General features: G+C 42.6%; 1 protein-coding gene across 1 annotated transcript; it reads right to left on the bottom strand.

Moving 5' to 3' along the window:
* LOC120560802 (ATP-binding cassette sub-family B member 9-like) lies at positions 1-25,278 on the bottom strand. Its single transcript, XM_039803657.1, has 11 exons — positions 24,573-25,278; positions 19,118-19,232; positions 14,117-14,247; positions 13,803-14,008; positions 13,521-13,718; positions 13,258-13,386; positions 12,979-13,167; positions 9,830-10,003; positions 6,489-6,648; positions 514-650; positions 1-415 (listed from the first exon to the last, which is right to left on the bottom strand). Exons 1-11 carry the CDS (start codon positions 25,258-25,260, stop codon positions 176-178), a joined length of 2,367 nt encoding a protein of 788 aa, XP_039659591.1. The 5' UTR covers positions 25,261-25,278; the 3' UTR covers positions 1-175.
* Between the last annotated feature and the right edge of the window lie 863 nt (positions 25,279-26,141).

Below are 26,141 nucleotides of genomic sequence, written 5' to 3'. Positions count from 1 at the left end.
TTTCTACAGTACATATGGTTTGAATCCCAGAATATCCAGAAATAATCAACCCTTCCAACAGTCCAATCCCATTACCACACCCTGCAGTTCATTCTCAGTAGCGCAAATTGTGTTCAGACTCACTGCCACTGCCACTGCTGCTTTGCCTTCTCCGCTGCCTTCCACCATCAGACTTCTAGCTGAGTTTTTCGGATGTGTTGAGGACCTCCACCCCTGTCTCAATGCCCAGGACCTGCCTCTGCACCAGCTTGTAGTATAGCCCCCCACTGGCCATCAGCTGACTGTGAGACCCCTGTTCAGCCACATGGCCCCTGTCCATCACAATGATGTTGTCTGCCTTCTCCACAGTGCTGAGCCGATGGGCGATCACCAACACCGTGCGCTCCTGCATGATGTTGTTTAGAGCCTTCTGAACCTGCAGTAGATATATCAGATATTAACAAAATGATCACGGAGATGAATCAGCAGCTCTCTGACACATTCAAAAGTTCACTAATGTACCCTTTCACTCACAATGTGTTCACTCTCTGCATCTAGGGCGCTGGTCGCCTCGTCCAGGATAAGAACACGAGGGTTGCGGATGAGAGCTCTTGCAATGGCCACCCTTTGTTTCTGCCCCCCTGACAACTGGGTGCCTTTCTCTCCAACACCTGGTGAATAAAAATGAGCAGTAATTCTGCTGCATGACTTCATCTTTATGAAGCACAGATGACAGTTAGCTCCATTTCATTTATATAAAACCCACAGTACTCTTCTACAACAAACTCTCTCTTTAACGTAATTAAAGCTGCAAGCAGTGTTGGACAGGCCCTTGCTCCTCTGCCCGCGTTGGGGTTACTGGTGGACGCCTATCCTAGCGACCGTGCATTTGCATGGCACTCAGACACTGCAAATCATCACCAATGAAAAGGGAACTCTCTGCTGAGTTCAATGATATCTCACACAAGACTCTACGTCATATAGTTCATTAGCTGTGAAAGGGGCGTGGCTAAAGCATAGGGGGCAGGCCAAACTATGACCAATAAAAAAGGAAGTCTCTGCTGAGTTCATTGATACCTCACATAAGACTCTACCTTAAACGTGTAACTAGTTATGAAAGGGGGCGTGGCTTAAGCATAGGGGGGCGGGCCAAACCATCAGCAATGAATAAGGAACTCTCTGCTGAGTTCAATGATACCTCACACAAGGGTCTACATCAAACGGGTTTTAAGTTATAAAAAGGGACGTGGCTACAGCATAGGGGGCGGGTCAAACCATCACCAATCAAAAAGAAACTCTGCTGATTTAATGATACCTCACACAACTGTACCTTAAATGGGTCACCAGTTATGAAAGGGGCGTGGCTTAAGCATAGGGGGTGGGCCAAACCATCACCAATGAAGAAGGAACTCTCTGCTGAGTTCAATGATACCTCACTCAAGACTCTACCTTAAACGGTTCAAAAGCCATGAAAGGGGGGCGTGGCCTAGGTTCATGGGCATAGTTAAAGTATAGGGGGTATCACATGTAGACCACACATTATAAGTTTCATGTAAATCGGATGATGTTTGTCATATAAGGCGGATGTCCTGTTGCCAGATGTCCTCAGGCCTGGACCTTTGTCAATCGTGAGAAATTTTGGGCAGATACAATGACGTACACTCAAGTTACAACTTCTTTGTTCATTGATAAATGCTCAAAAGGGCCGCCACACCACGCCCACACCGTTGGACAAAAAATGTTGCTTTTAATAACGAGTCTTATGAATCATGAAAACTTTCAAACCAATTGGACAATGTACACTCAAGTTACACCAACTTCTTGTTTCGATGGCGAAATGCACAAAATGCCACGGCCATGCCCTATGACGAAAAGTTTTTCTTTTAATAACTTTTCATCTTTAACGTCTTAAGATGGCAGAGACCAAATTTGAAGTTGATCGAATTAAATCTTTAGGAGGAGTTCGTTAAAATACGACATGTGGAAATGATGTGTTTTGTACGTCTTGACATGCTACATATGTTAACCAAGTTTCGTTAGTCTACATTAAACGTGCTGCAGGGGCTACATTTTTTAAGTTTTGTAGGGGGCGCTAGCGAGCCATTTTTGTGCGCCTATTCCCGAATCCCCTAAAATACATACATTTTCACCAGATAAGTTAGTTATTTGTTAATTGGGGAGAGATCCCATTGAGTCTAAATGGGATTTCTAGCAGGAGACCAGAACAGGAAAGCTAGTATTTCAATCAGGAGAGACTTTGTTGCAAATATGCAAAGGTTTATTTGTACATATGCATAATATGAAATGTACAGAGTCTTTGGAGATTAAACTCCATCCTTATGAAAATAATTTTAAAAGGGTAGAGAAACCAAGGCATATCCACCCGAGAACTAGTGATTGAAAGGCATGAAAGGAAACATACCTGACCTAATGGGCAGCAACAAATCTGTATACTGATTCAGGCCGGTGTGGTAATTCAGGCCACATAAGAGGGAGGAAAAATAAAATCACGGTAATTCGCGCCGGTATGGCAATTCAGGCCAGCAAAGAGAAAGGAAAATAAAATCACGGCAATTCAGGCCAGCAAACAGAAAGGAAAATAAAATCACGGCAATTCAGGCCAGCAAACACAAAGGAAAATAAAATCACGGCAATTCAGGCCAGCATAACAGGGAGGCAAAAATAAAAGGCAATGGGCAGAAAGTATGACGAAATTATTTTTTTTATATATAGTTAGAAGAAATTAACAGAATGCAGTAATGAGCAAGCTTAACTCCGTAGAATGTAAGAGTGCAAAATTAGTGACCATGAGAAGTACACCACCACCAGTTATAGGCTATATAATGCTTATCAGAAAATTATGGCTTTAGGGATCTCTGGTTTGTGAGGACGTCGTCGACATCGGGACGAATATCAGATAAGTAGCACAGGATGACCATCAAACAAGTTGTTAAAAAAGATGTACACGAGATACCTTGATTTGCCGCAGTAGTAGCAGCCCCTATCCTAAATGAATGACCTAAATGCTGAGGTGAACGTTTGATTTGATAAGAACTAGCTTTAAATGATGGCTAAACCAACCTCTCACACCACATAGCTGACTCAGTGTTGCGGGGGTGGAGGGAAAGAGAAATCCAAGCAGTTGCTGACTTATACATTAATGATACATTTGCTAACTTCCAACAACTAAATGAAAAATTCAACCTTCCCAAAGATAGTATCTTCAAATTTCTACAAATTAGAGACTGAGTTAAGGAGAAATCCAAAGAAACATTCCCATATATCCCACAAGAAACTCCTCTTGAAACCCACCTATGTAACAAATTACACGGATCAACAAAAGGAATAATATCTTCTATATATGGTATCATCAATGGAAAGTTACCGGTTTATGATAAAACATCTACAAAGGGGAAAGGAGAAAAAGACCTAGGCTGTATTTATGAGGAGGCAGATTGGCATCATCTATTGGATACAAGCACAGACCGTGCTAACCTCCACGAAACACAGGCAAATTCAATTTAATATATTCCATAGGACATACTACACCCCTTACAGGTTACATAAAATTGACAGCAACATTTCCTCCAAATGTCAGAGATGTAAAGTGACCGATGGTGATCTTATACACATGCTATGGAGTTGTCCAATGATAGAACAATTTTGGAAACGTGTCATTGAATTAACCTCAAGGGTAATAGGAAGTCAAATTGAACAGGACCCAAAACTACGGATCCCGGGGGACACAAGCTCTATTAATGTGAACTACTACAAGAAATACTTCATTTTACTTGCGAGCACTGCAGTAAAAAAATGTATTCTGATCAACTGGAAATCTGAAAATTCACCATCAGTAAGATATTGGATTAATGAGCTTGTGTCTTACTGCACACCAAAAAAGATATTATATAATGTGAGAGGGAAGCTTGCAGCCTTTAGAGAAATCTGGGGCCCCTTCACAGACATTCTGCCTTCTCTGGACTTGGCTGACCATGCTAGAATGAGCCCTCCTGGACCGGCTTCGAATTAGCCCTCTGCATGTTTATCTTGTATAAATTCCTCATTGATGCATTTGTTGAGAGTAGTGTGTAGATTTATATACAGTAGGTATGTATGTATACAGATGGTTGTATGTATTTAAACTGTACATAGACTGTTTAGAGATATAAAGGAAAGCAGATATCTAGGTTACAGTGAAATAGAAAATCAGACATACAGGATATTACAATTAGGCTCAAAGGTGATGGAATGAGAGGTCGACCTGACGACCATGATACAGTGAAGAGGTCACAACGACCATGATGCATATTCCACGCTGAGGTTGACACGGCCATGTGTGAGTCTATGCTCAGTGAATGATGCATGACTAACTGCCGAGGTCAGCCATGACCAGAAAGGTGAATAAACAGCGTAGTGATTATGAAACCGGCTCTACCACCGGTTCCATGCATCGCTTACCAGGGATTAGCCAAAAATCTGTGTTTTGCAGAACACAGCGCCGATAGGGCTACCGTAGGAGGTTTAGGTGGAAGATGAACAACACTGCAGTGTTGCAGGGACGTAGATGAAATGCCTGATTGGCAGCAGCGCAATCCTGAAAGAATGCTCAGAATACGCTGAAGGGATAGGTTTCTTTGACGAAGACATCTTTGCAAATAAATAATGAATAAACAAAAGAAGCACAATGAAGACCCCACGGATAATGTGATGAAGATGAAGGTAGTTAGTGGAATTCGAAGCGATTCCGGCCTGTTTGATAAGACAATTAAATAATCAATTAAAATTGTCAATTAGCCGGCAACGGTGATATGACACCATTGTACAACAACAAACGCAATTAGTGGCTGAGAATACCTTTGTATTGCTAGACCACTTACCAGATCCAATGAATATAGTGCTACTTGCCAATGATGTGAGCATAAGGCACGAAGCAATACGTATGGCAGGCAGCAGATGACGATGAACATATACAATAAATATTCGGATGCAGAATATAAATGCCTCATGCACGCTGCTTGACGTCAGCAATGAACAAACTGATAATGATTTGCGATAGCCTCGAAGAAGAAACTTTTAACATTGCGTGTTGTTTCCCTATCAAGAAAAGAATGTTACACCTGCCCAGGTATTAGAAAAGTGATTTAACTCCAGAGCATGTCATGAGTATGTGACGAATGCATAAGAAAGCTACTCCATCGCCTTATCAATATATGTATATTATAAATGTATAAAACTTAGCATTGTTGAAGAGAGTCTGAAACTTATACCAGTTACTGCATATCAAAATATATGCGCAAATTTAAAAGGAGCTGCTTCTCTGCGATTCCCCGAAGCATAGACGGAGTGAACCGCTAAAGGGCTTTTAGTTTAACAGGAACAGTAACAGTCATCTACCACTGCAAATGCGCACGTGAATTGAAGAGTGTCAACTGAGATGTTTGAGAGCATGCTAAATATAAGCAAATTAATGAAAAAAGATAGAAGCAGCTTGCATAATATGCCCTCTAAAGAAAAATACATGTGGCCTGCCTAATGTGCTCGCTTAAACCTGATGCATTTTATTATAAGTAAAACAATGCCCGTCGGTTGTCCTTATAAAAGATGCAGTAGGTATGCCTTATAAAACTAACTTTCTGTCATATTTGCTGAAACTGACCCTATGTTCCAGTAGAAGTACATGAAACAGGTCATTTAACAAAAAATCTGGCTCCTCTGGCACCACCTACAGCCTTCAGTGCGATTTGCAAAAATCCACAGCTCCCTGTTCAGATGCACCAATCATGGCCAGGGAAGGGGTGTCTAACTGCATGTCAATCACTGCTCATGCACACGCATTCATTCAGCCCGATGAGACATGCTTAACTTAGATGTTCCAGCTGACTTCAGTGTCGGGCGGCTGGAGGCCAGTGCTGTGCGGCGATTAGGCGCTGTCGACCGAAGCAAACATCCCCAGGAACTGCAGGCATGTGTGAGTAACTTGCTGGACTGCATTTAGCGCTGCCAGGTTGCTACCGGTTATAACCCGCGTGTATCCACCTGAGCAGCAGAAGAGGCTGTTTGAGCAGGAACGAGTGCGAGAAGAGAGTTTTTCCTCTGAGGATAGACATCAGCTGCTAGCACCACGAGACACGGGTCGCGAAAAGGTGAAGTGAACATTTTCCAGTTGCACGCTTTGCCTGAAATGATAACTGACAGCAGCAGAGAGAAGAACAGATTTAAAGCAGGGATGCCATGCTGTGATAGGCTCGTGAAATTCTTGGCCAATTCTGGTTGGTTTAACAGAAAAGTGAACGCCTCGAAACAGCTGATCAGGTTTAGAAGAGAGAGGTCGATGAAGTTTAGAAGTCTTCCTGAAAGAATTTACGCTGAGCTTCATGAGGGCAATATTAAAATCTTATTTAATATAACTTTTTTATGATTACTGACTGAGTGTCTTGGCTTATCTATCTTTTTCTTTACTAATACATCGACGTCTGACCTCTAAACGAACACATATGAATAATAATTACTTGTTCCATAGCCTGTAGGGAGGGAGGTGATAAAATCGTGAGCATTCGCCTCGATGGCAGCCTGCACCACAGTCTCCATTGGGACGTCAGTCAGGCCATAGGTGATGTTCTCCTCGACCGTCCGGGCAAACAGCACAGGCTCTTGGCCAACAAGAGCTACCTGCAGAAACAAAATAACAAATGGATGGTTTTATGTGTGAAAGACATTAACCAACAATGAATTGATCCCATTAACAAGTATAGTATGATATATCTTATTCCTCTGTGCCATAGAGTTCTGTTGTCCAAAAACTATTAAAAACGGTGCCCGGGTAGCTCAGTTGGTAGAGCGCATGCCCATATGTAGAGGTTTATTCCTCGACGCAGAGGAGCAGGGTTTGAATCTGACCTGTGGCGATTTCCTACATGTCTTCCCTCTCTCTCTCCCCCTTTCATATCTAAGCTGTCCCAGTGATTAAAGGAGGAAATGACCAAAAATAATCTAAAAAAACCCCACATCAGTTTGTCTGTGCTATCTAAAGTAAATGGAGCCTGTATTCCTAGTTTACCTAATGTTTCACTTCGAAAATTATGATTTAATTAATGTTACAAAAAATTCTCGTTTTAGTTCTGACAGCTGCCAAAAAGTGGTTGATATTAAAGGGTAAAGGTTTTTTTCAACCTGGACCCTATTTTTCTATGTTTTTGTGTCTAAATTTCTGATGGGAACCACAATCTTGGTTTGGGTTTAAGTGCCACAAACTGGGAAGGAAAGTTGGAAAGTACAGAGTCAGACTTACACATTATTACTTTTGGTCTTTTCATTTGTTTGATTTGTTGACAATAAGACAAATAAAGAATATGCAAGTATTAAACATTACAGTTTTTTTTACGATCGCTGTGACAATTTTTTCAATACTTTTAACAACTTTCCTAAACTTTTAAGGCACCAACACATCTACAACACACAACTGGCAAAACAGTTAATTTCATGCTCAAAATCACACATTGAAAACTAAACTCTAACACTAATTTTCAAAATAACAATTCACTAACACAATACACTATGTCTACCAAAACAATGCAAACATCAAATAATTCTTCCAAAACACTAACACATGGTCTCTTCCAACAGGCACATTTAGTCAATCATAGCACAATGTCAAACAAAACAATAACATCATATGGAATTACAGAAACTGCATTATTTTATATGTCAAGTCTGCCCTTATACAATAGACAATAGTATATGTTATTGATCATAGATTGTGTTTTACAATGCAGTTTCTCTTGAAGCGTCTCTACATTTTTATTTTGTTGGGTTTAGTAAATGTATGCATCTAGTTTCTTTTGCTGCAGTAATTCAATACAAAACATGAATGACCCATCTCAGAGTAGCTTTATAGAATGTATGGTTTATGAAAAAAAGAAGACAGAGACAGAATTGTCTTGGTATTGGTCTTCCTCTCCTTGAATGGGCTCATGGCCAGACTGACTTGCAGAGCAAATCTCAAATTTGCCCGAAGTTCGTCAGGGTTTACCCAGGCTACTTTATTGTTCCTTTTCCACACAAAATCAGCCCAAATAGGTCCTCTTTTACATACAACATATGGTCATGCAATTGAAAGAACTTCAACACCTGAGTGTGTTTCTTAGATGGGAATCAGCTGTGATTGGTCTATTTGCATAGCTTCAATCAGCGGTTTCTCAGTAGCAATGGAATAAAATGCAGGGGATATATTTGTGTTTATTTGTGAACAGCTGTTCACTTTCACTTTAGCCTATAAGTTAGGTTTAGAACATGATGGGCCAGTTCAAAGGTAATCTGATCGGATTTTGGTTATCGGATTGGATCAAATCTTGAAAATGGGTTGTTCAAAAGGGAAAGAAGGATTCTGAAATCCGATTAGATTATGGAATCCAATCCTAGTTTTAATCTGGATCAAACCTTCAGTTTGTGTTGTTCAAAACTTGTCAGTAGGATTTGGATATCTTTGATCCAAAAAAAGAGGATTATCCTGATCCCAACAGGGGGTAGGATTTCAAGGTGGATTCCAGGAAGAAAATGTAGTAAAACTTTAAAATTGGTCAAATAATACATTTGTATCATGTACTGTATATACTTTTATTTATATTTTGCACTTGACTTGTGTAACCGTTGTAACAGTGATAAAGTAGATGAAGTAGACATAGGCTACCAATTAAGCTATTCAGTATAGTAAAGTAAAAATAAAATAAAAATAGAAATGATCTTGTCCCCATGTCTAAACGAGAAAGTGAAAGAGCAGAAGCACAGATCGTCCTGGCAGAGGAACAAATCAAGCTGACCAAACTGCAGCAAACCAAAGCCAAACTTCAGCTCTGCCTCCTAAAAGCAGGGCTTGGAAATGCTGGTCTCTCCTCCTCAGATGAAGAAGAACCCTGAACATTCTTTATTTTGTAAACTGTTGGATATTTAGCCTTTTGTTTTGTTTTTAAGACATTTTCAAAATATCCACAATATATTTGTTAATGTATATTTGTTTTTATTTGTTGTAACTCAGATGAGGGGTCATAAAATAAATTATGAATGGAAGTGGATGGTTGTTATTTTTGTGTTTTGTCTCAAAATAAGAAACACTTACAGTGACCCCATGTTGGCTCTCCTACCTGTTCTTTACATAGCTGGTAGCCCACATTGTGATATGTTGTCCCATTTAGAGCACTGGTAATCCAGATTTGGGAATCTTGAAAACTGTCTATCTGGATAAGGGTGATCCAATCCAATGTTTCTTTGAAAAACCTGATCCTGGATAGCAAAAAATGGGATTTCCAAATCCGGATAATTTTGATCCAGATTAAATGTTTTGAACAACTGGCCCCTAGTTATCTGTTCTGACTAACAGTGTGAAAGCATTTGTGAATTTGGCAGTACATATCCATTGTTTTGGTCTTGGTTGAGCTTGTTTGTAAAAGATGTTCAAGCATTTTAAATTTGTGTTAACCTTATGCAATTTGTGTCAAAGCAACAAGAAATGTGTTAATTGTATAGCCTACACAGACCGATGTTCGGGGCAGTGGTGGCCTAAAGGTTAGAGAAGAGAGCTTGTGACCAGGAGGTCATCGGTTCAATCCCCAGACCGACAGGATAAAATCTGGGTGGGGAAAGTGAAAGAACAGCGCTTGTCCCTCCCTCTCAGTGAACCTCCCCTGAATAAATAAAGGTTAAATAAAATAAATAAATAAATGTGCTAACTGTGTTAAGCGTTTAGGAAAGTTGTTAAAAGTATTGAAAAAATTGTCATAGTAATTGTAATATACTGTAAAAGAACACATTCTGTCCTAAATGTTGAACTCCATCAATCCCACTGATGTGGTCTGACCTTGGAGTGGAGGTAGTCGTGCTGGAAGGTGTGAATGGGCTTTCCATCCAGCAGCACTTGGCCTTGCTGAGGAAGGTAGAAGTTTTCCAGCAGACTCACGCAGGAGCTCTTTCCACTGCCTGAAGGACCCACGAGGGCGGTCACCTCCCCAGGCCGCAAAGTGAATGACACTCCCTGCAAAACACATCACAAAGTTGAAATATAGTAGAGAAATTAGGGGGTTTCGAGTCTAAAGGGCAACTGATATTTTTGGTTTGGTGTTATCAATTGCTGATATTCGCACATCATTGAATCATCTTCAAATATAGCTATTATTATGTTTAAATAATATAAAAATTGCAGTGGTGCAAGACTCCCGCAGAACTGTATTCCTGACACTTCTGTGTTATTTGTGTCTCATTAGATCAGTCTTACACAACAATGTTCAAATGTTGTTACGCTGTTTGTATGCACAAAATCGGCGTAATGCTAATGTAATTGCCCTGCTACGCCCTGCAGTGCCCTGCTACGCCCTCCTAAACCCTGCTAAGTCCTGCTATGCTCTGCTACGCCCTACAGTGTCCTGCTACACCCTGCTACGTCCTGCTACACCCTGCAGTGCCCTGCCAAGCCACAAACTACTACAACTACTATTTCTAGTCATAGTTCCATTGTCTTTATTGTGACTAGAGATGTTCGATACCAATACCAGTATCGTTATCGGCTCCGATACTGCCTAAAACACTGGTATCGGTATCGGGAAGTACTGGAGTTTATGCACCGATCCGATACCACGTAATAAAGCCCTGAACAAAATCTACGTTAAAGTAGTTTATTTATGTTCTTTTTCTTGTTATAACTGACTGTCAAACTGGATAATAACAGAAAGTTCTGTGGCATTCATTGTTTGTGTTTGTTCATGTTTCACAAAGAGTTTAACCTGAGCCAGACTGACAACAAAGATAGAAATCATATCACATCCATAAGGGATAGTAGTATACAGCTGTTCAAACATAATAAAATATATGACACACTGGTATCAGATCGGTACTCGGTATCGGCTGATACGCAAGTTCAGGTATCGGAATCGGCATCGGGAAGCAAAAAATGGTATCGGGCCATCTCTAATTGTGACTATAATTGCCACTGTTCATCACACCCCCAACCTGCACCATCAGCCCACCACCTACCAAGAGCCTGGGTCTGTCCGAGGTTTCTCCCTGAAAGGAAGTTTTTCCTCGCCAAATGCTTGCTCTTGGGGAATTGCTGGAATCTTTGAAAATTGTGTGAGTGTGGTCTAGACGTACTCCATCTGTACAGTGTCCTGAGATAACTCTTGTTATGATTCCATACTATAAATAAAATTGAATTGAAAATTGAATTGAATTAATGTGATGTAATAAACTGGCATTGCTAACAATGGCTAACCTGGCTAGAGCTAATGAAAACAGTGAAAATCCGACACGGAAACGCGTTCAACTCGGGTGTGATGTCATTCCCTGCTTCGGCTTCCGAGGTAAATGGAACGCACTATTAGTGCCGCCCCAAGACGATTGTGATTGGTTTAAAGAAATGCAAACAATTTTTTCACCTATACTGGAAGATTGTTGTTCCCATGCACATCTCAAGATCTGCTTACCACCTTCACTGGATCCCTTCCAATTCGACTACCATCAGAACAGGAGCACAGAGGATGCCATCTCAATGGCACTTCACTCTGCCCTGTCCCACCTTGACAATAGCAACACCTATGTGAGAATGCTGTTCATTGACTTTAGTTCAGCATTCAACACCATCATCCCCTCCAAAATGATCACCAAACTCAGTGAACTGGGTATCAATACCTCCGTCTGTAACTGGATTCTGGACTTCCTTACAAACAGACCTCAGTCTGTGAGGTTAGATAATCACACCTCCTCAACAATCACCCTGAACACCGGCGTACCACAGGGATGTGTGCCGAGCCCTCTCCTTTACTCCATCTTCACCTACGACTGCACACCTGTACATGGCTCTAACACTATTGTAAAGTTTGCAGACGACACTATGATGAATGGTCTCATCAGCAACAACGATGAGACGGCCTACAGGGAGGAGGTCCAGCATCTATCCTTGTGGTGCACTGACAACAACCTGGCTCTCAACACCAAGAAGACCAAAGAGCTCATTGTGGACTTCAGGAAGTCTAAAGCTGGCACACACACCCCCATTCTCATCAACGAGACTGAGGTGGAGCGTGTCACCAGCTGCAAGTTTCTGGGTGTTCACATCTCTGAGGACCTCTCTTGGACCCTCAACACCTCTACCCTGATCAAGAAGTCTCACCAGCGTCTCTTCTTTCTGAGGAGATTCAAGAAGGTCCACCTGTCTCCTCAGATCTTGGAGAACTTCTACTGCTGCACCATCGAGAGCATCCTCACCAACTGTGTCACAGTTTGGTATGGCAACTGCTCTGCCCATGACCGGAAAGCACAGCAGAGGGTGGTGAAAACTGCCCAACGCATCACTGGTTCATCACTCCCCTCCATCAAGAGCATCCAGGGCAAGCGATGCTTGCGCAAGGCGCGCAACATCATCAAAGACTGTTCTCACCCCAACAACAGCCTGTTCACCCCACTCCCGTCCGGGAGGCGTCTCAGGTCTCTCCGCACCCAAATCAGCAGGTTCAGAGGAAGCTTCTTTCCTGCAGCTGTCACCCTACTGAACTCTAGCTCTGCATCCCGGTGACAATTTAACCTATTAAGCCCTGTTCTGTTAATACACTGCATATATTATTCTTACTACTAGTATAATGTCACTACTACTACATTGCACATATCTGTACAGGTTGTTCATACATTGTTCATATTACATAGCCATATTTATTCTGCTCTTATAACAATGCAATATATTTCTTGTCCTGCCTATGCACCACCTGTCTATACTTGTATATTGCATTGCACTTTTCTGCTTTTCTTTGCACTGCTGGTTGGAAGCAAACTGCATTTCGCTGTCTTTGTACTTGTACACTGCACAATGACAATAAAGTTTAATCTAATCTAATGTGATGTAGCCAGACCTTACTCCACAACGCTGTGGATATAGGTCTGGCAATGCGAGACTAGGAGTGGGAGCCAAAGAGCTGTACAGTTTATCAACACATGATGGCAGAAAGATCCCTGAGAACAAACCTTGAGAATTTCAGTCTCAGGGCGTGTTGGATAGGCAAACTTGATGTCTTTAAATTCCACCACACCGGTGCATGTGTCTGGAGCCTCTGTGCCATCAGCTGGGTGTTTGGGTTTCCTGTCCAGGTACTCAAACACCTTCTCAGCAGCTCCAACTCCCTGCATGAGGCCCGTGTACACCGATGCAATATTCTATAAAGTAAACCACACATGACTATGGTTTAGGGGTTAAGTGTCTTCATACACACATAATGAAAGACATTAATAAAACTGATGAAACACCTGAAGACATTCTCCCTGTTCGAGCATGTATATGAAAAAAGATATCAAGGCACCACTACTCATCTGACCGGTTATTACAAGGTGGCCGCCATAGTAGAGGATAACAACCTCTAAAGCAAGCTCTGAGATCTGAAAAACACACAGAGATCCTATTGATGCCCACATTGTAACATACAGCTACTGTATCAGTAAGTTAGATAAAAATCTAAAAACAGATTTAGAGTTTTAAATCTTCATCTGAATGGACAACTGCTGATACCTACATTACTGGACCACATGTAGCCAGCATAGGCCAGGGCTTGTTTTTTGTTGAGCTGGAACATGACCAAAAGCTTGCCATAGTAGGACTCGGCCTCCCCACATTCGTTGGCAAAGCTCCGTACTGTCCTCATGGATGAAATGGTTTCCTCTGCAACTTTATTGGCATCTGCAAGGATTGTTTGCACCTCTTTGGTCAATTTCTTAAATAGAAAAAAAAAATACAAAAAGTTAATTTAATTGTATCTGTAAATAAAATTATTTACACATACACAAATGTACTTTACCTTGTAGTAATTGCCATAAAGTTCAGAGACAATGGCAATGAAAGGAAATCCCACGATGGCCACCAGTGTGAGCTTCCAGGACATCCCAAACATGAAGATGAAGATGCCAATGCCCTTGATGGTGCTTTGTAGGAAGATGTTGATATTCAGGGAAAGGAGGTCACTCATCTGGGTGGTGTCAGCTGACAGACGTGAAATGATGTCACCTACGAGGTGATATATCGGCATGAAACAACAATAGAATGACTGCTCTATTGAAGAAGACCCCCACACAGTGGAAGAAAACAATAGTGCAGATATCACATACATATCACCTGTATGGTTTTCGTCAAAAAAGCCAATTTCCTGCCTCATCAGAGTTCTGAAGAGATGGTTCCTAAGCCGAAGGTTTAATTTAGCTATCGTCAGAGTGAAGACTCCTCCATGTACTCCCATTCCAAGGGAACTGAGGAGAGGGCAAAGGTGTCACAAAGCATTTAAAGGGTAACTTTCTTTTTTTTCCAACACTGACTTGAGCTGGGCGATATGGAAAAAAATAGAATATCACGATATTGTTGACCAAATACCTCAATATTGACATTGCAGCAATATTGTAGGGTTGACTTGGTTGGTGCTTACAAAAAATATTTACTCAATGAGATTTTTGATAAATAATCATCATTAATGTGTAACTAAGTCGGTTAAGGCAAATAATAGAAAAGCTAGAACAGTCCGGTAAATTCAAACAATTACATCACTCTACTAACCAGGAAAAGACAACACTTATGTCACATCACGATATTACGATATCCAAAATCTAAGACGATATCCAGTGTCATATAACGATATCGATATAATATCGATATATTGCCCAGCTCTAACATGGATCCTATTTTCCTATGTTTTTGAGTCTAAGTGACTGATGGGTACAACAATCGTTGACATTGGTCCAGTATTAAGCAAGATCGCTGCAGTTGGCTGTCAGCGAAAAAAGCTGCAATGTAACATAAATGGGCAAATGCGCACCTTCAGTTTACGTCCACTAAAGTGCTCGTTTTGCCACTGACAGGCTCAGATTATTATTCTAAGTGTCTGACAACATTGTGGAAAGGATTTCTAAGGATGTCTTTTTTTCTTCTTTTTTTTAGATAATTTTTTTGGGGGCATTTCCACCTTTGTGAAAGGGGAGAGTGAGAGAGGGAAGACATGCAGGAAATCGCCACAGATCAGATTCAAACTCTGGTCTTCTGTGTCGAGGAATAAACCTCTACGTGTGGGCGCACGCTGTACCAACTGAGCTACCCGGGCACCCAGGATGTCGACCTTTCTGTTAAAAAGGAAGATCCTTTTTTCAAACATAAAAACATCTGCGAAATTGCTATCGTTAAAGCCACGATTTACTCCATGTAAATAAACAGTAACTTTCCATCCATCCATCTTCATCCGCTTATCCGGTGTCGGGTCGCGGGGGGAGCAGCTCCAGCAGGGGACCCCAAACTTCCCTTTCCTGAGCCACATTAAACAGCTCCGACTGGGGGATCCCGAGGCGTTCCCAGGCCAGGTTGAAGATATAATCCCTCCACCTAGTCCTGGGTCTTCCCCCGAGGCCTCCTCCCAGCTGGACGTGCCTGGAACACCTCCCTAGGGAGGCGCCCAGGGGGCATCCTTACCAGATGCCCCAACCGCCTCAACTGGCTCCTTTCGACGCGAAGGAGCAGCGGCTCTACTCCGAGCTCTTCACAGATGACTGAGCTTCTCACCCTATCTCCAAGGGAGATGCCAGCCACCCTCCTGAGGAAACCCATTTCGGCCGCTTGTACCCTGGATCTCGTTCTTTCGGTTATGACCCAGCCTTCGGGACCATAGGTGAGGGTAGGAACGGAAACTGACCGGTAGATCGAGAGCTTTGAGCTTGCCTTCTGGCTCAGCTCTCTTTTCGTCACAACGGTGCAATAAATTGAATGTAATACCGCACCCGCTGCGCCGATTCTCCAACCAATCTCCCGCTCTATTGTCCCCTCACTCACGAACAAATCCCCAAGGTACTTGAACTCCTTCACTTGGGGTAAGGACTCATTCCCTACCTGGAGTAGGCACTCCATCGGTTTCCTGCTGAGAACCATGGCCTCAGATTTAGAGTGGCTGATCCTCATCCCAGCCGCTTCACACTCGGCTGCGAACTGATCCAGTGAGTGCTGAAGGTCACAGGCCGATGATGCCATCAGGACCACATCATCTGCAAAAAGCAGCGATGAGATCCCCAGCCCACTGAACTGCAACCTCTCCCCAACCCGACTACGCCTTGATATCCTGTCCATAAATATTACAGGATTGGTGACAAAGTGCAGCCCTGGCCAACCCTCACCTGAAACGAGTCCGACTTACTGCCGAGAACCCGGACACAGCTCTAACTTTGGTCGTACAGAGATTGGATGGCCCTGAGAGGAGACCCCCTCACCCCATACTCCCGCAGCACCTTCCACAGTATCTCCCGCCTTCTCCAAATCCATGAAACACACGTAGACCGGATGGGCATACTCCCAGGCTCCCTCCAGGATCCTTGCGAGAGTGAAGATCTGGTCCATTGTTCCACGACCAGGACGGAATACACATTGTTCTTCAATGTTCGACTATCGGCCGAACCCTCCTTTCCAGCACCTTGGAGTAGACTTTACCAGGGAGGCTGAGAAGTGTGATACCCCTGTAATTGGCACACACCCTCTGGTCCCCCTTTTTGAAAAGGGGAACCACCACCCCAGTCTGCCACTCCTTTGGCACTGTCCCAGACTTCCACGCAATGTTGAAGAGGCGTGTCAACCAGGACAGCCCCTCCACACCCAGAGCCTTGAGCATTTCTGGACGGATCTCATCAATCCCCGGGGCTTTGTCACTGTGGAGTTGTTTGACTACATCAGTGACTTCCGCCTGGGAAATTGACAATGATCCCCCATCATCCTCCAGCTCTGCCTCTAACATAGAGGGCGTATTAGTCGGATTCAGGAGTTCCTCAAAGTGCTCCTTCCACCGCCCTCAGTTGAGGTCAACAGTGTCCCATCCTTACTGTACACAGCTTGGATGGTTCCCCACTTCCCCCTCCTGAGGTGGCGAACAGTTTTCCAGAAGCACCTTGGTGCCGACCGAAAGTCCTTCTCCATGTCTTCTCCAAACTTCTCCCACACTCCCAAACTTCTCCCGCTTTGCCTCTTTCACGGAAGAGGCTGCAGCCCTTCGGGCCCTTCGGTACCCTGCAACTGCCTCCGGAGTCCTCTGGGATAACATATATGGGAAAGACTCCTTCTTCAGTCGGACGGCTTCCCTGACCACCGGTGTCCACCTCAGTGTTCGTGGGTTACCGCCCCTTGAGGCACCTAAGACCCTAAGACCACAGCTCCTCGCCGCAGCTTCAGCAATGGAAACTTTGAACATTGTCCACTCGGGTTCAATGCCCCCAGCCTCCACAGGGATGCACGAAAAGCCTCGCCGGAGGTGTGAGTTGAAAGTCTGTCGGACAGGGGCCTCCTCCAGACGTTCCCAATTTACCCGCACTACCCGTTAGGGTTTACCAGGTCTGTCCAGAGTCTTCCCCCACCCCCTGACCCAACTCACCACCAGATGGTGATCGGTTGACAGCTCCGCCCCTCTCTTCATCCGAGTGTCCAAAACATACAGCCTCAGATCAGATGAAACGATTATAAAATCAATCATTGACCTTTGGCCTAGGGTGCTCTGGTACCAAGTACACTTATGAGCATCCCTATGTTCGAACATGGTGTTTGTTATAGACAATCCATGACTAGCACAGAAGTCCAACAACAAACAACCACTCTGGTTTAGATCAGGGAGGCCGTTCCTCCCAATCACGCCTCTCCATGTGTCTCCATCATTGCCCATGTGCACGTTGAAGTCCCCCAGCAGAACAATGGAGTCCCCCACTGGAGCCCCATGCAGGACTCCACTCAAGGTCTCCAAGAAGGCCGAATACTCCGAACTCTTGTTTGGTGCATATGCACAAACAACAGTCAGAGTTTTCACCCCCACAACCCGCAGGCGTAGGGAGGCGACCCTCTCGTCCACCAGGGTAAACTCCAACGTAGCGGCGCTCAGCCGGGGGCTTGTGAGTATCCCCACACCTGCTCGGCACCTCACACCCTGGGCAACTCCGGAGAAGAAAAGAGTCCAACCCCTATCCAGGAGTATGGTTCCAGAACCGAGACTGTGCGTAGAGGTAAGCCCCACCAGATCTAACCGGTAGCGCTCCACCTCCCGCACCAGTTCCGGCTCCTTCCCCCACAGAGAGGTGACATTCCACGTCCCCAGAGCCAGCGTCTGCTGCCCGGGTCTGGTCCATCGAGGCCCCTGACCTTCACTGCCACCCATGTGGCAGTGCACCCGACCCCAGCGGTTCCTCCCACAGGTAGTGGGCCCACGGGATGGAGAGATGGGGGCCATGTAGCTTTTTCGGGCTGTGCCCGGCCGGGCTCCGTGGCAAACCCGGCCACCAAACGCTCGCTGACGAGCCCGCCATCTGGGCCTGGCTCCAGACGGGGGCCCTGGGCTTCCTCCGGGCAGGGTCACTCCACCTCTACCTCGATCACTCATAGGGTTTTTGAACCATTCTTTGTCTGGCCCCTCACCTGAGACCACTTTGCCTTGGGAGACCCTACCAGGAGCACAAAGCTCCAGACAACACAGCCCTCAGGTTCACAGAGACACACAAACCTCTCCACCACGATAAGCTGATGGTTCCTGGAGAGGAACAGTAACTTTATCATCGTAAAATACGCTTCATTCAAAGTACACAGACGCAAAGTAAAACTATTAAAAACACCTGTGTGGTTCGTCTTTCCACTTTTCCAACCATCATAACTGAAGAAACCACATAGTTTACCTGTGAAATAATATGTTGGCTCAAATGTATGTTTTTTGAGTCTGATGGGTTTGGCGATAGCGATTTCTGAGCTATTTCTGGTTAAACAAAGAGGACTTTAATCTCTTAAAAAAGGTCGGAATCCTTTCCATAATGTTGTCAGACACTTAAAATAACAACCTGAGCCTATCAGTGGCAAAAACAGCACTTTTAGTGGACAAAATTGACGATGCCCATTTGCCATATAGGGTGACATTGCAGCTCGGTTTGCAGCTGCCCGGTCACAGGGTCGCTCAATACTGGACCAGTTTCCAAGATTGTTGTTCACATCAGTCACTTACACACAAAAATATAGGAAAATGGGGTCCATGTTGAACAAAACAAAGAAAAAAAAAAAGAAATCTCCAGATTCCGTTTTGGGCCTAGTGATGACACACATCACATCTTCTGATGGTCTCCCGATACTCACCTGGCAAAGGCCAGCACTGACAGTGTGATCACAGGCTTAGCGAAGTGCTCCATGCTCTGGTCATCCACAATGCTATCAATTGCTTTCCCATAGTAGTACGGTATGAAGGCCTCACCTGCAAGTTAGAGAGAGAGGCCAAAATATAATGTAAGGGCTGTCCACATGCAGGATTTTTTGGGCCTTAGTGGAATTGACTTTTCATACGCATCATAAACTGTCATACATGCCATCAATTATCAAGATGCTTAGTGAAAACTATAAGACATTTGTTTTTAAAAAGAAATTCAGAAAATTTGTAACAGTAAGGCTGAATTAATAAGTCACTTAACCAATTAGTTGACCAAACAATTTAGATTTGTTTTTTATTGTCAACTATTTTGATAATCAATTAATCGTTTAGGTATATTAGAGCTTCTCTGTTTCCAGCTACTCGGTTGTAAGGATTTGCTGCTTTACTTTGTCTTATGTGATAATAAACTAAATATCTTTTTTGGAAGAAAATAAGAAACTCTGAGTCCCCTTGTGAAATATTTCAGAGATGGACATTTTTTTCTATTTTCTGATAGTTCATAGACCCAAAGATTGACTGAGAAAATATAGGCACAGGCTAATTATTGCTAACTAAAATGCTTGTTAACATTAGTAATTAAACTTAAACAGCTAATGTGAGTCGAAACTGCCTGCGAGCTTCTCCTGTACTATATGGTAATTCCTCTACTGTGCGACAGTAAGTCGCGTGGTTATGACACAATCGTTAGCCTGTTTTTACAAAAACGTCTGTTACGGAGCCATAACGTGAGGTACAAGGTAATGGAGCCTTTTATACATTGTCATGTTTCTTTAGAAATAAACAGTGAACAAATAGAGTGTTTAAATGCTTCAGATGTAGTTATTCGCTGTCAAAGTGGCACCAAAATGAATGGCAGTCAATGGAATGCTAACGGGAGGTGCTGGCTTGTTAGCATCAAAATGGCACCATAGGAGCTACGCGTTCAAAGGAGAAGCTTACCCCCTTTAGAGCACCTTTAAACACAATTGCCAAGACATTGAGGTTCTTCACATGAGTGTTGCAAACCCTTGTAACTAGGGCTGGGTACCGAAGTCAATACTTTTAAGACACCGACTAAATTGCCTCTAAAGTATCAAGTATCGAAAAATACTTTGTCAATCAATGCCCAATTTCAATACCTAAGAAGTAAATCTCATCAGCATCAGTGAACCAATAAGCATGCAGCATGCTTCCACCAAGATCTAATAATGCTTGTGATTGGATGTTTGGCGTTACACGTTGTAGAGGCAGGCAGGAAAAATTCTACGTTACGCAACTTTTCTTTCTTTTCTTTTCTTTTCTTGCTGTTGTGGCTGCATCAATACGAAAAGCCCATCATTAGTAAAGTTAAATCAAATTAAATCGCCATATCATCCAATTTTGTGTTAATTTATTTTGCCACTATAACTCAGAGATGCCCTCTGCCCCTCTTGTTTATATTCTCCCACACGGAGCACTGCATGTAAAAGAGAGGGAAAGCCCTTCCACCTTCATGTGAGTTTTTAAAGTTATGGAGATAATGACAAATGCCCTGTGAATAGTAAAAAAAAAAAAATATATATATATATATATATATTATATATATATATATACAGTGCCTTGCGAAAGTATTCGGCCCCCTTGAACGTTTCGACCTTTTGCCACATTTCAGGCCTCAAACATAAAGATATAAAACTGTAATTTTTTGTGAAGAATCAACAACAAGTGGGTCGCAATTATGAAGTGGAACGAAATTCATTGGCTATTTCAAACTTTTTTAACAAATAAAAAACTGAAAAAGTGGGCGTGCAAAATTATTCAGCCCCTTTACTTTCAGTGCAGCAAACTCTCTCCAGAAGTTCAGTGAGGATCTCTGAATGATCCAATGTTGACCTAAATGACTAATGATGATAAATAGAATCCAGCTGTGTGTAATCAAGTCTCCGTATAAATGCACCTGCTCTGTGATAGTCTCAGAGGTCCGTGTAAAGCGCAGAGTGCATCATGAAGAACAAGGAACACACCAGGCAGGTCTGAGATACTGTTGTGGAGAAGTTTAAAGCCGGATTTGGATACAAAAAGATTTCCCAAGTTTTAAACATCCCAAGGAGCACTGTGCAAGCGATAATATTGAAATGGAAGGAGTATCAGACCACTACAAATCTACGAAGACCCGGCCGTCCCTCTAAACTTTCAGCTCATACAATGAGAAGACTGATCAGAGATGCAGCCAAGAGGCCCATGATCACTCTGGATGAACTGCAGAGATCTACAGCTGAGCTGGGAGACTCTGTCCATAGGACAACAATCAGTCGTATACTGCACAAATCTGGCCTTTATGGAAGAGTGGCAAGAAGAAAGCCATTTCTTAAAGATATCCATAAAAAGTGTCGTTTAAAGTTTGCCAAAAGCCACCTGGGAGACACACCAAACATGTGGAAGAAGGTGCTGTGGTCAGATGAAACCAAAATCGAACTTTTTGGCAACAATGCAAAACGTTATGTTTGGCGTAAAAGCAACACAGCTCATCACCCTGAACACACCATCCCCACTGTCAAACATGGTGGTGGCAGCATCATGGTTTGGGCCTGCTTTTCTTCAGCAGGGACAGGGAAGATGGTTAAAATTGATGGGAAGATGGATGGAGCCAAATACAGGACCATTCTGGAAGAAAACCTGATGGAGTCTGCAAAAGACCTGAGACTGGGACGGAGATTTGTCTTCCAACAAGACAATGATCCAAAACATAAAGCAAAATCTACAATGGAATGGTTCACAAATAAACATATCCAGGTGTTAGAATGGCCAAGTCAAAGTCCAGACCTGAATCCAATCGAGAATCTGTGGAAAGAACTGAAAACTGCTGTTCACAAACGCTCTCCATCCAACCTCACTGAGCTCGAGCTGTTTTGCAAGGAGGAATGGGCAAAAATGTCAGTCTCCGATGTGCAAAACTGATAGAGACATACCCCGCGAACCTTTACAGCTGTAATCGCAGCAAAAGGTGGCGCTACCAGTATTAACTTAAGGGGGCTGAATAATTTTGCACGCCCAATATTTCAGTTTTTTATTTGTTTAAAAGGTTTGAAATATCCAATAAATTTCGTTCCACTTCATGATTGTGTCCCACTTGTTGTTGATTCTTCACAAAAAATTACAGTTTTATATCTTTATGTTTGAGGCCTGAAATGTGACAAAAGGTCGAAAAGTTCAAGGGGGCCGAATACTTTCGCAAGGCACTGTATATATATTATATTATATTATATTATATTATATATATATATACACACACATATATATATTATATATATTATATATATATATATATTATATATATATATACACACACATATATATATTATATATATTATATATATATATATATATATATACACACACATTTGCCTTGAATAATGTGCGACTTGTAACGTTTGCATCACGTCGCGCAACATTGCCTTATATTAACGTTTCACTTTGAAAACAAAGTAGTGAAATTCCTTTATTTTTTTTTTTAATTTTCTCTCTGTACTTTCCTCAGAAGCAAGTGCTTTAAACATATTTGTTATGTTTACATGATTGAACTGAAGTGCTTAAAGCATATATGTAATGTTTACGGAATTTAGCTCAAGTGCTTATAGAGAGGCAAAGTCCCTCCTCTTCCGGTGGACCACCATGGGATCTTAATTCGCAAAAAATATGAACGGTATTGAACGGGGAAAGACCAATTTCTTTTTATCCCGTTTCAATTGAGCCATGAATTACACATATGATGTTTGTCAGTTTAAAAGATAATTTTCTAAATCAAGAAAGTCACAGATTATTGTCAAACTGTTTAAGTATAAGAGTCTAAATTTCCTTAGCAACAGACATCAAGTCAGAGCCCGGCCCACCAGGATCTCGGTTCGAATTAACTCTGATCTAAGGGGGTCTCCTAGTTTCTAGACAGAAACTGTTATCTTTCACAAACACACAGACCAATGTCAGGGCCTCTTGCAACTTCCTCTTCTATTCTTTTAACTTTAGCTGCCTTTTCCTGTTCTTCTGCTTCTGCTTATAGGTACAGAATGCATTCTTATGCCATAAAAGGCTTAAACTCTAGTTAAAGGTTAAGCTCAACCTTCTATGTGTCAGAGACATTTCCTCGAACCAGTTCCTCAAAGACTGCACACAGCTCTTTTATGAGCACAAAATACAACTTTAACTGCTAATATTCTACACTAGGTGACGCAAATTGTGCGAGACAAGAGATGTAGCTAGTTCACTGAGCAGTTTCACACTAAACTAAATGGTCATACGACAAACCTACAATAAACTGAGACTTTATTCTGTTGAAAAATTACTACTAAATACTTTTAAATTGACGTACGTCATATATGTAATCCATGGCTCAATTCAAACAGGATAAAAAAATAATTTGTCTCTCCCCATTCACTACCATGCATATCTTTTCTGAATGAAGGTCCCATGAGGTCCACCAGGAGGGGAGGGAACTCCGCATACGTATATGTAGCTAATGTTTACGTAATTTAACTAAGTGCTTAAAGTAAATGTGTCAAACTCAAGGCCCGCGGGACAAATCCATCCCCTCACACATTTTGATCCGGCTCGCATATCAACTTAGGTTCTAGGGGTGCACGATTCAGAAAATGTCACGATTCAATATCGATTTTTAGGCTCAAGAGTCGATTCAAAATCGATTTTCAATTCAAAATGATTCTTGATTAAAAAAAAGATTCACATTATGTAAATGTAGTTACTTTTCCCATGTGATTGCAGTAGACATACAATAAAAAAATATATATTTTTGTTTTATTAAAAAATATGAATCAATTTTTGTAATTCTATTATTCGATTTTGAATCGGTAGAGCGAATCGAATGTGAATCGATTTAAAAAAAAAAAATTTGAGACGCAGAAATTTTCACACCACGAGTGAGATTGTATATTCAGGCCTGTGAAAAAGGCTGTTGTGAGTTGGCTGTGTGGTAGCCTGCTTTTAAAAATGTAATCAGAATGCATTGATTTGCTAAATTCTATGATGGCTTTTTTGCTGACTTTTTCAGGCTTTATGTGGACCAAACTCTATGTGAGAAGGCTATATAAGACATGCAATAAAACAGTCAAAAATATTTTACTTTTTTTGATTAAATAAAGCATGTCAATAAACTATACAGTTTGTTGAGTTTGACACCCTTGGCTTAAAGCATATATGTTATATTTCCAGGATTTAACTGAAGTACTTCAAGCAGAAATGATGGTGCCTTTTTTTCCAGGTTAGAGCAATAGCCACTCCAAATGTCTGTGCACGTCCCTGTGGTTTTGGCATTGGTATTGACATTTTTAAACGATACCAAGCCCCATTTGTAACAGACAAAATTAAACACTTTGACTGGACTGGTTTATAATACTATATCAAGGAGACACTCACACACAGCTGAGATGATGAGAAAGAGGACGGCTACAGACAGCAGCCCACCATCCTTTCTGCAGTAGAGCAGCAGACATCCCAGTGTAGCCCCAGAGCTGGTCTTCTCCTTCTCCTGGCTTCCCTCCTCCTCCTCTTTTTCCTTCTTCCTCCTCTCAAACCCCACCTCTTGCTCCTCCTCACCAGCTGTCTCCACCAGCTTGTCAGTGTCCCCTTCTCCTCCACTGCTGCTGCTGCTGCTGCTGTTGTAGTGACTGCTGGCCAAGTTGGACTCCTTCCCCAGCAGTCTCCAGAGCAGCAGGACAACCAGAGAAGAGGCACATGTCCAACATATCAGGCTCAGGATCCAGGGCTGGTGGCTCAGAGGCCGCAGCTCGCTCAGCATCAGCATCTTGGCCAGGGCGTAGGTGGCGACGATCAGGCAGGGGAGGACAATGAGGGTGGTGAGTTTTGTGACCCTCGGTGGGCCGTCTTTTCTATTCCATGACACCCCTATGGAGGCACCTAGCAGGAGGGAGGCTCTGAGCAGCACAGTCCCCCAGAGGTCCAATGCTGACTGGAGGATGTTAAAGTTCAGGGCATCCTTTTTGAATATGCTCAAGTGTGATCCGTTTGTGTATATGACAGTGGTGACAACCACATCCAGTAGGGTATACAACACAGTGCAGCTCACAGCTACTCTGATGCCCATGCTGCTTATCAGGATAGTTATTCAGAAAGTTATCATAAGTAGGCTACTACGAGTGTTAAAAATATTATATATATATACATACATACATACATACATACAGTACAGGCCAAAAGTTTGGACACACCTTCTCATTCAATACGTTTTCTTTATTTTCATGACTATTTACATTGTAGATTCTCACTGAAGGCATCAAAACTATGAATGAACACATATGGAATTATGTACTTAACAAAAAAGTGTGAAATAACTGAAAACATGTCTTATATTTTAGATTCCTCAAAGTAGCCACCCTTTGCTTTTTTGATAGCGCAGCAAACCCTTGGTGTTCTCTCAATGAGCTTCATGAGGTAGTCACCTGAAATGGTTTTCACTTCACAGGTGTGCCTTCTCAGGGTTAATTAGTGGAATGTTGAGGACCGCCCCAGGGAAGGAAGACCAAGAGTCACCTCTGCTGCTGAGGATAAGTTCATCCGAGTCACCAGCCTCAGAAATCGCAAGTTAACAGCAGCTCAGATTAGAGACCAGATGAATGCCACACAGAGTTCTAGCAGCAGACACATTTCTACAACAACTGTTAAGAGGAGACCGCGCGAATCAGGCCTTCATGGTCAAGTAGCTGCTAGTAAACCACTGCTAAGGAGAGGCAACAAGCAGAAGAGATTTGTTTGGGCCAAGAAACACAAGGAATGGACATTAGACCAGTGGAAATCTGTGCTTTGGTCTGATGAGTCCAAATTTGAGATCTTTGGTTCCAACCACCGTGTCTTTGTGCGATGCAGAAAAGGTGAACGGATGGATTCTACATGCCTGGTTCCCACCGTGAAGCATGGAGGAGGAGGTGTGATGGTGTGGGGGTGCTTTGCTGGTGATACTGTTGGGGA

This window comes from Perca fluviatilis, chromosome 6 (assembly GCF_010015445.1).
Source record: "Perca fluviatilis chromosome 6, GENO_Pfluv_1.0, whole genome shotgun sequence".
Classification (NCBI taxonomy): Eukaryota; Metazoa; Chordata; class Actinopteri; order Perciformes; family Percidae; genus Perca; species Perca fluviatilis.
Note: the sequence above shows the minus strand (reverse complement) of the source record. Positions and strands in the feature narration are given on the sequence as shown.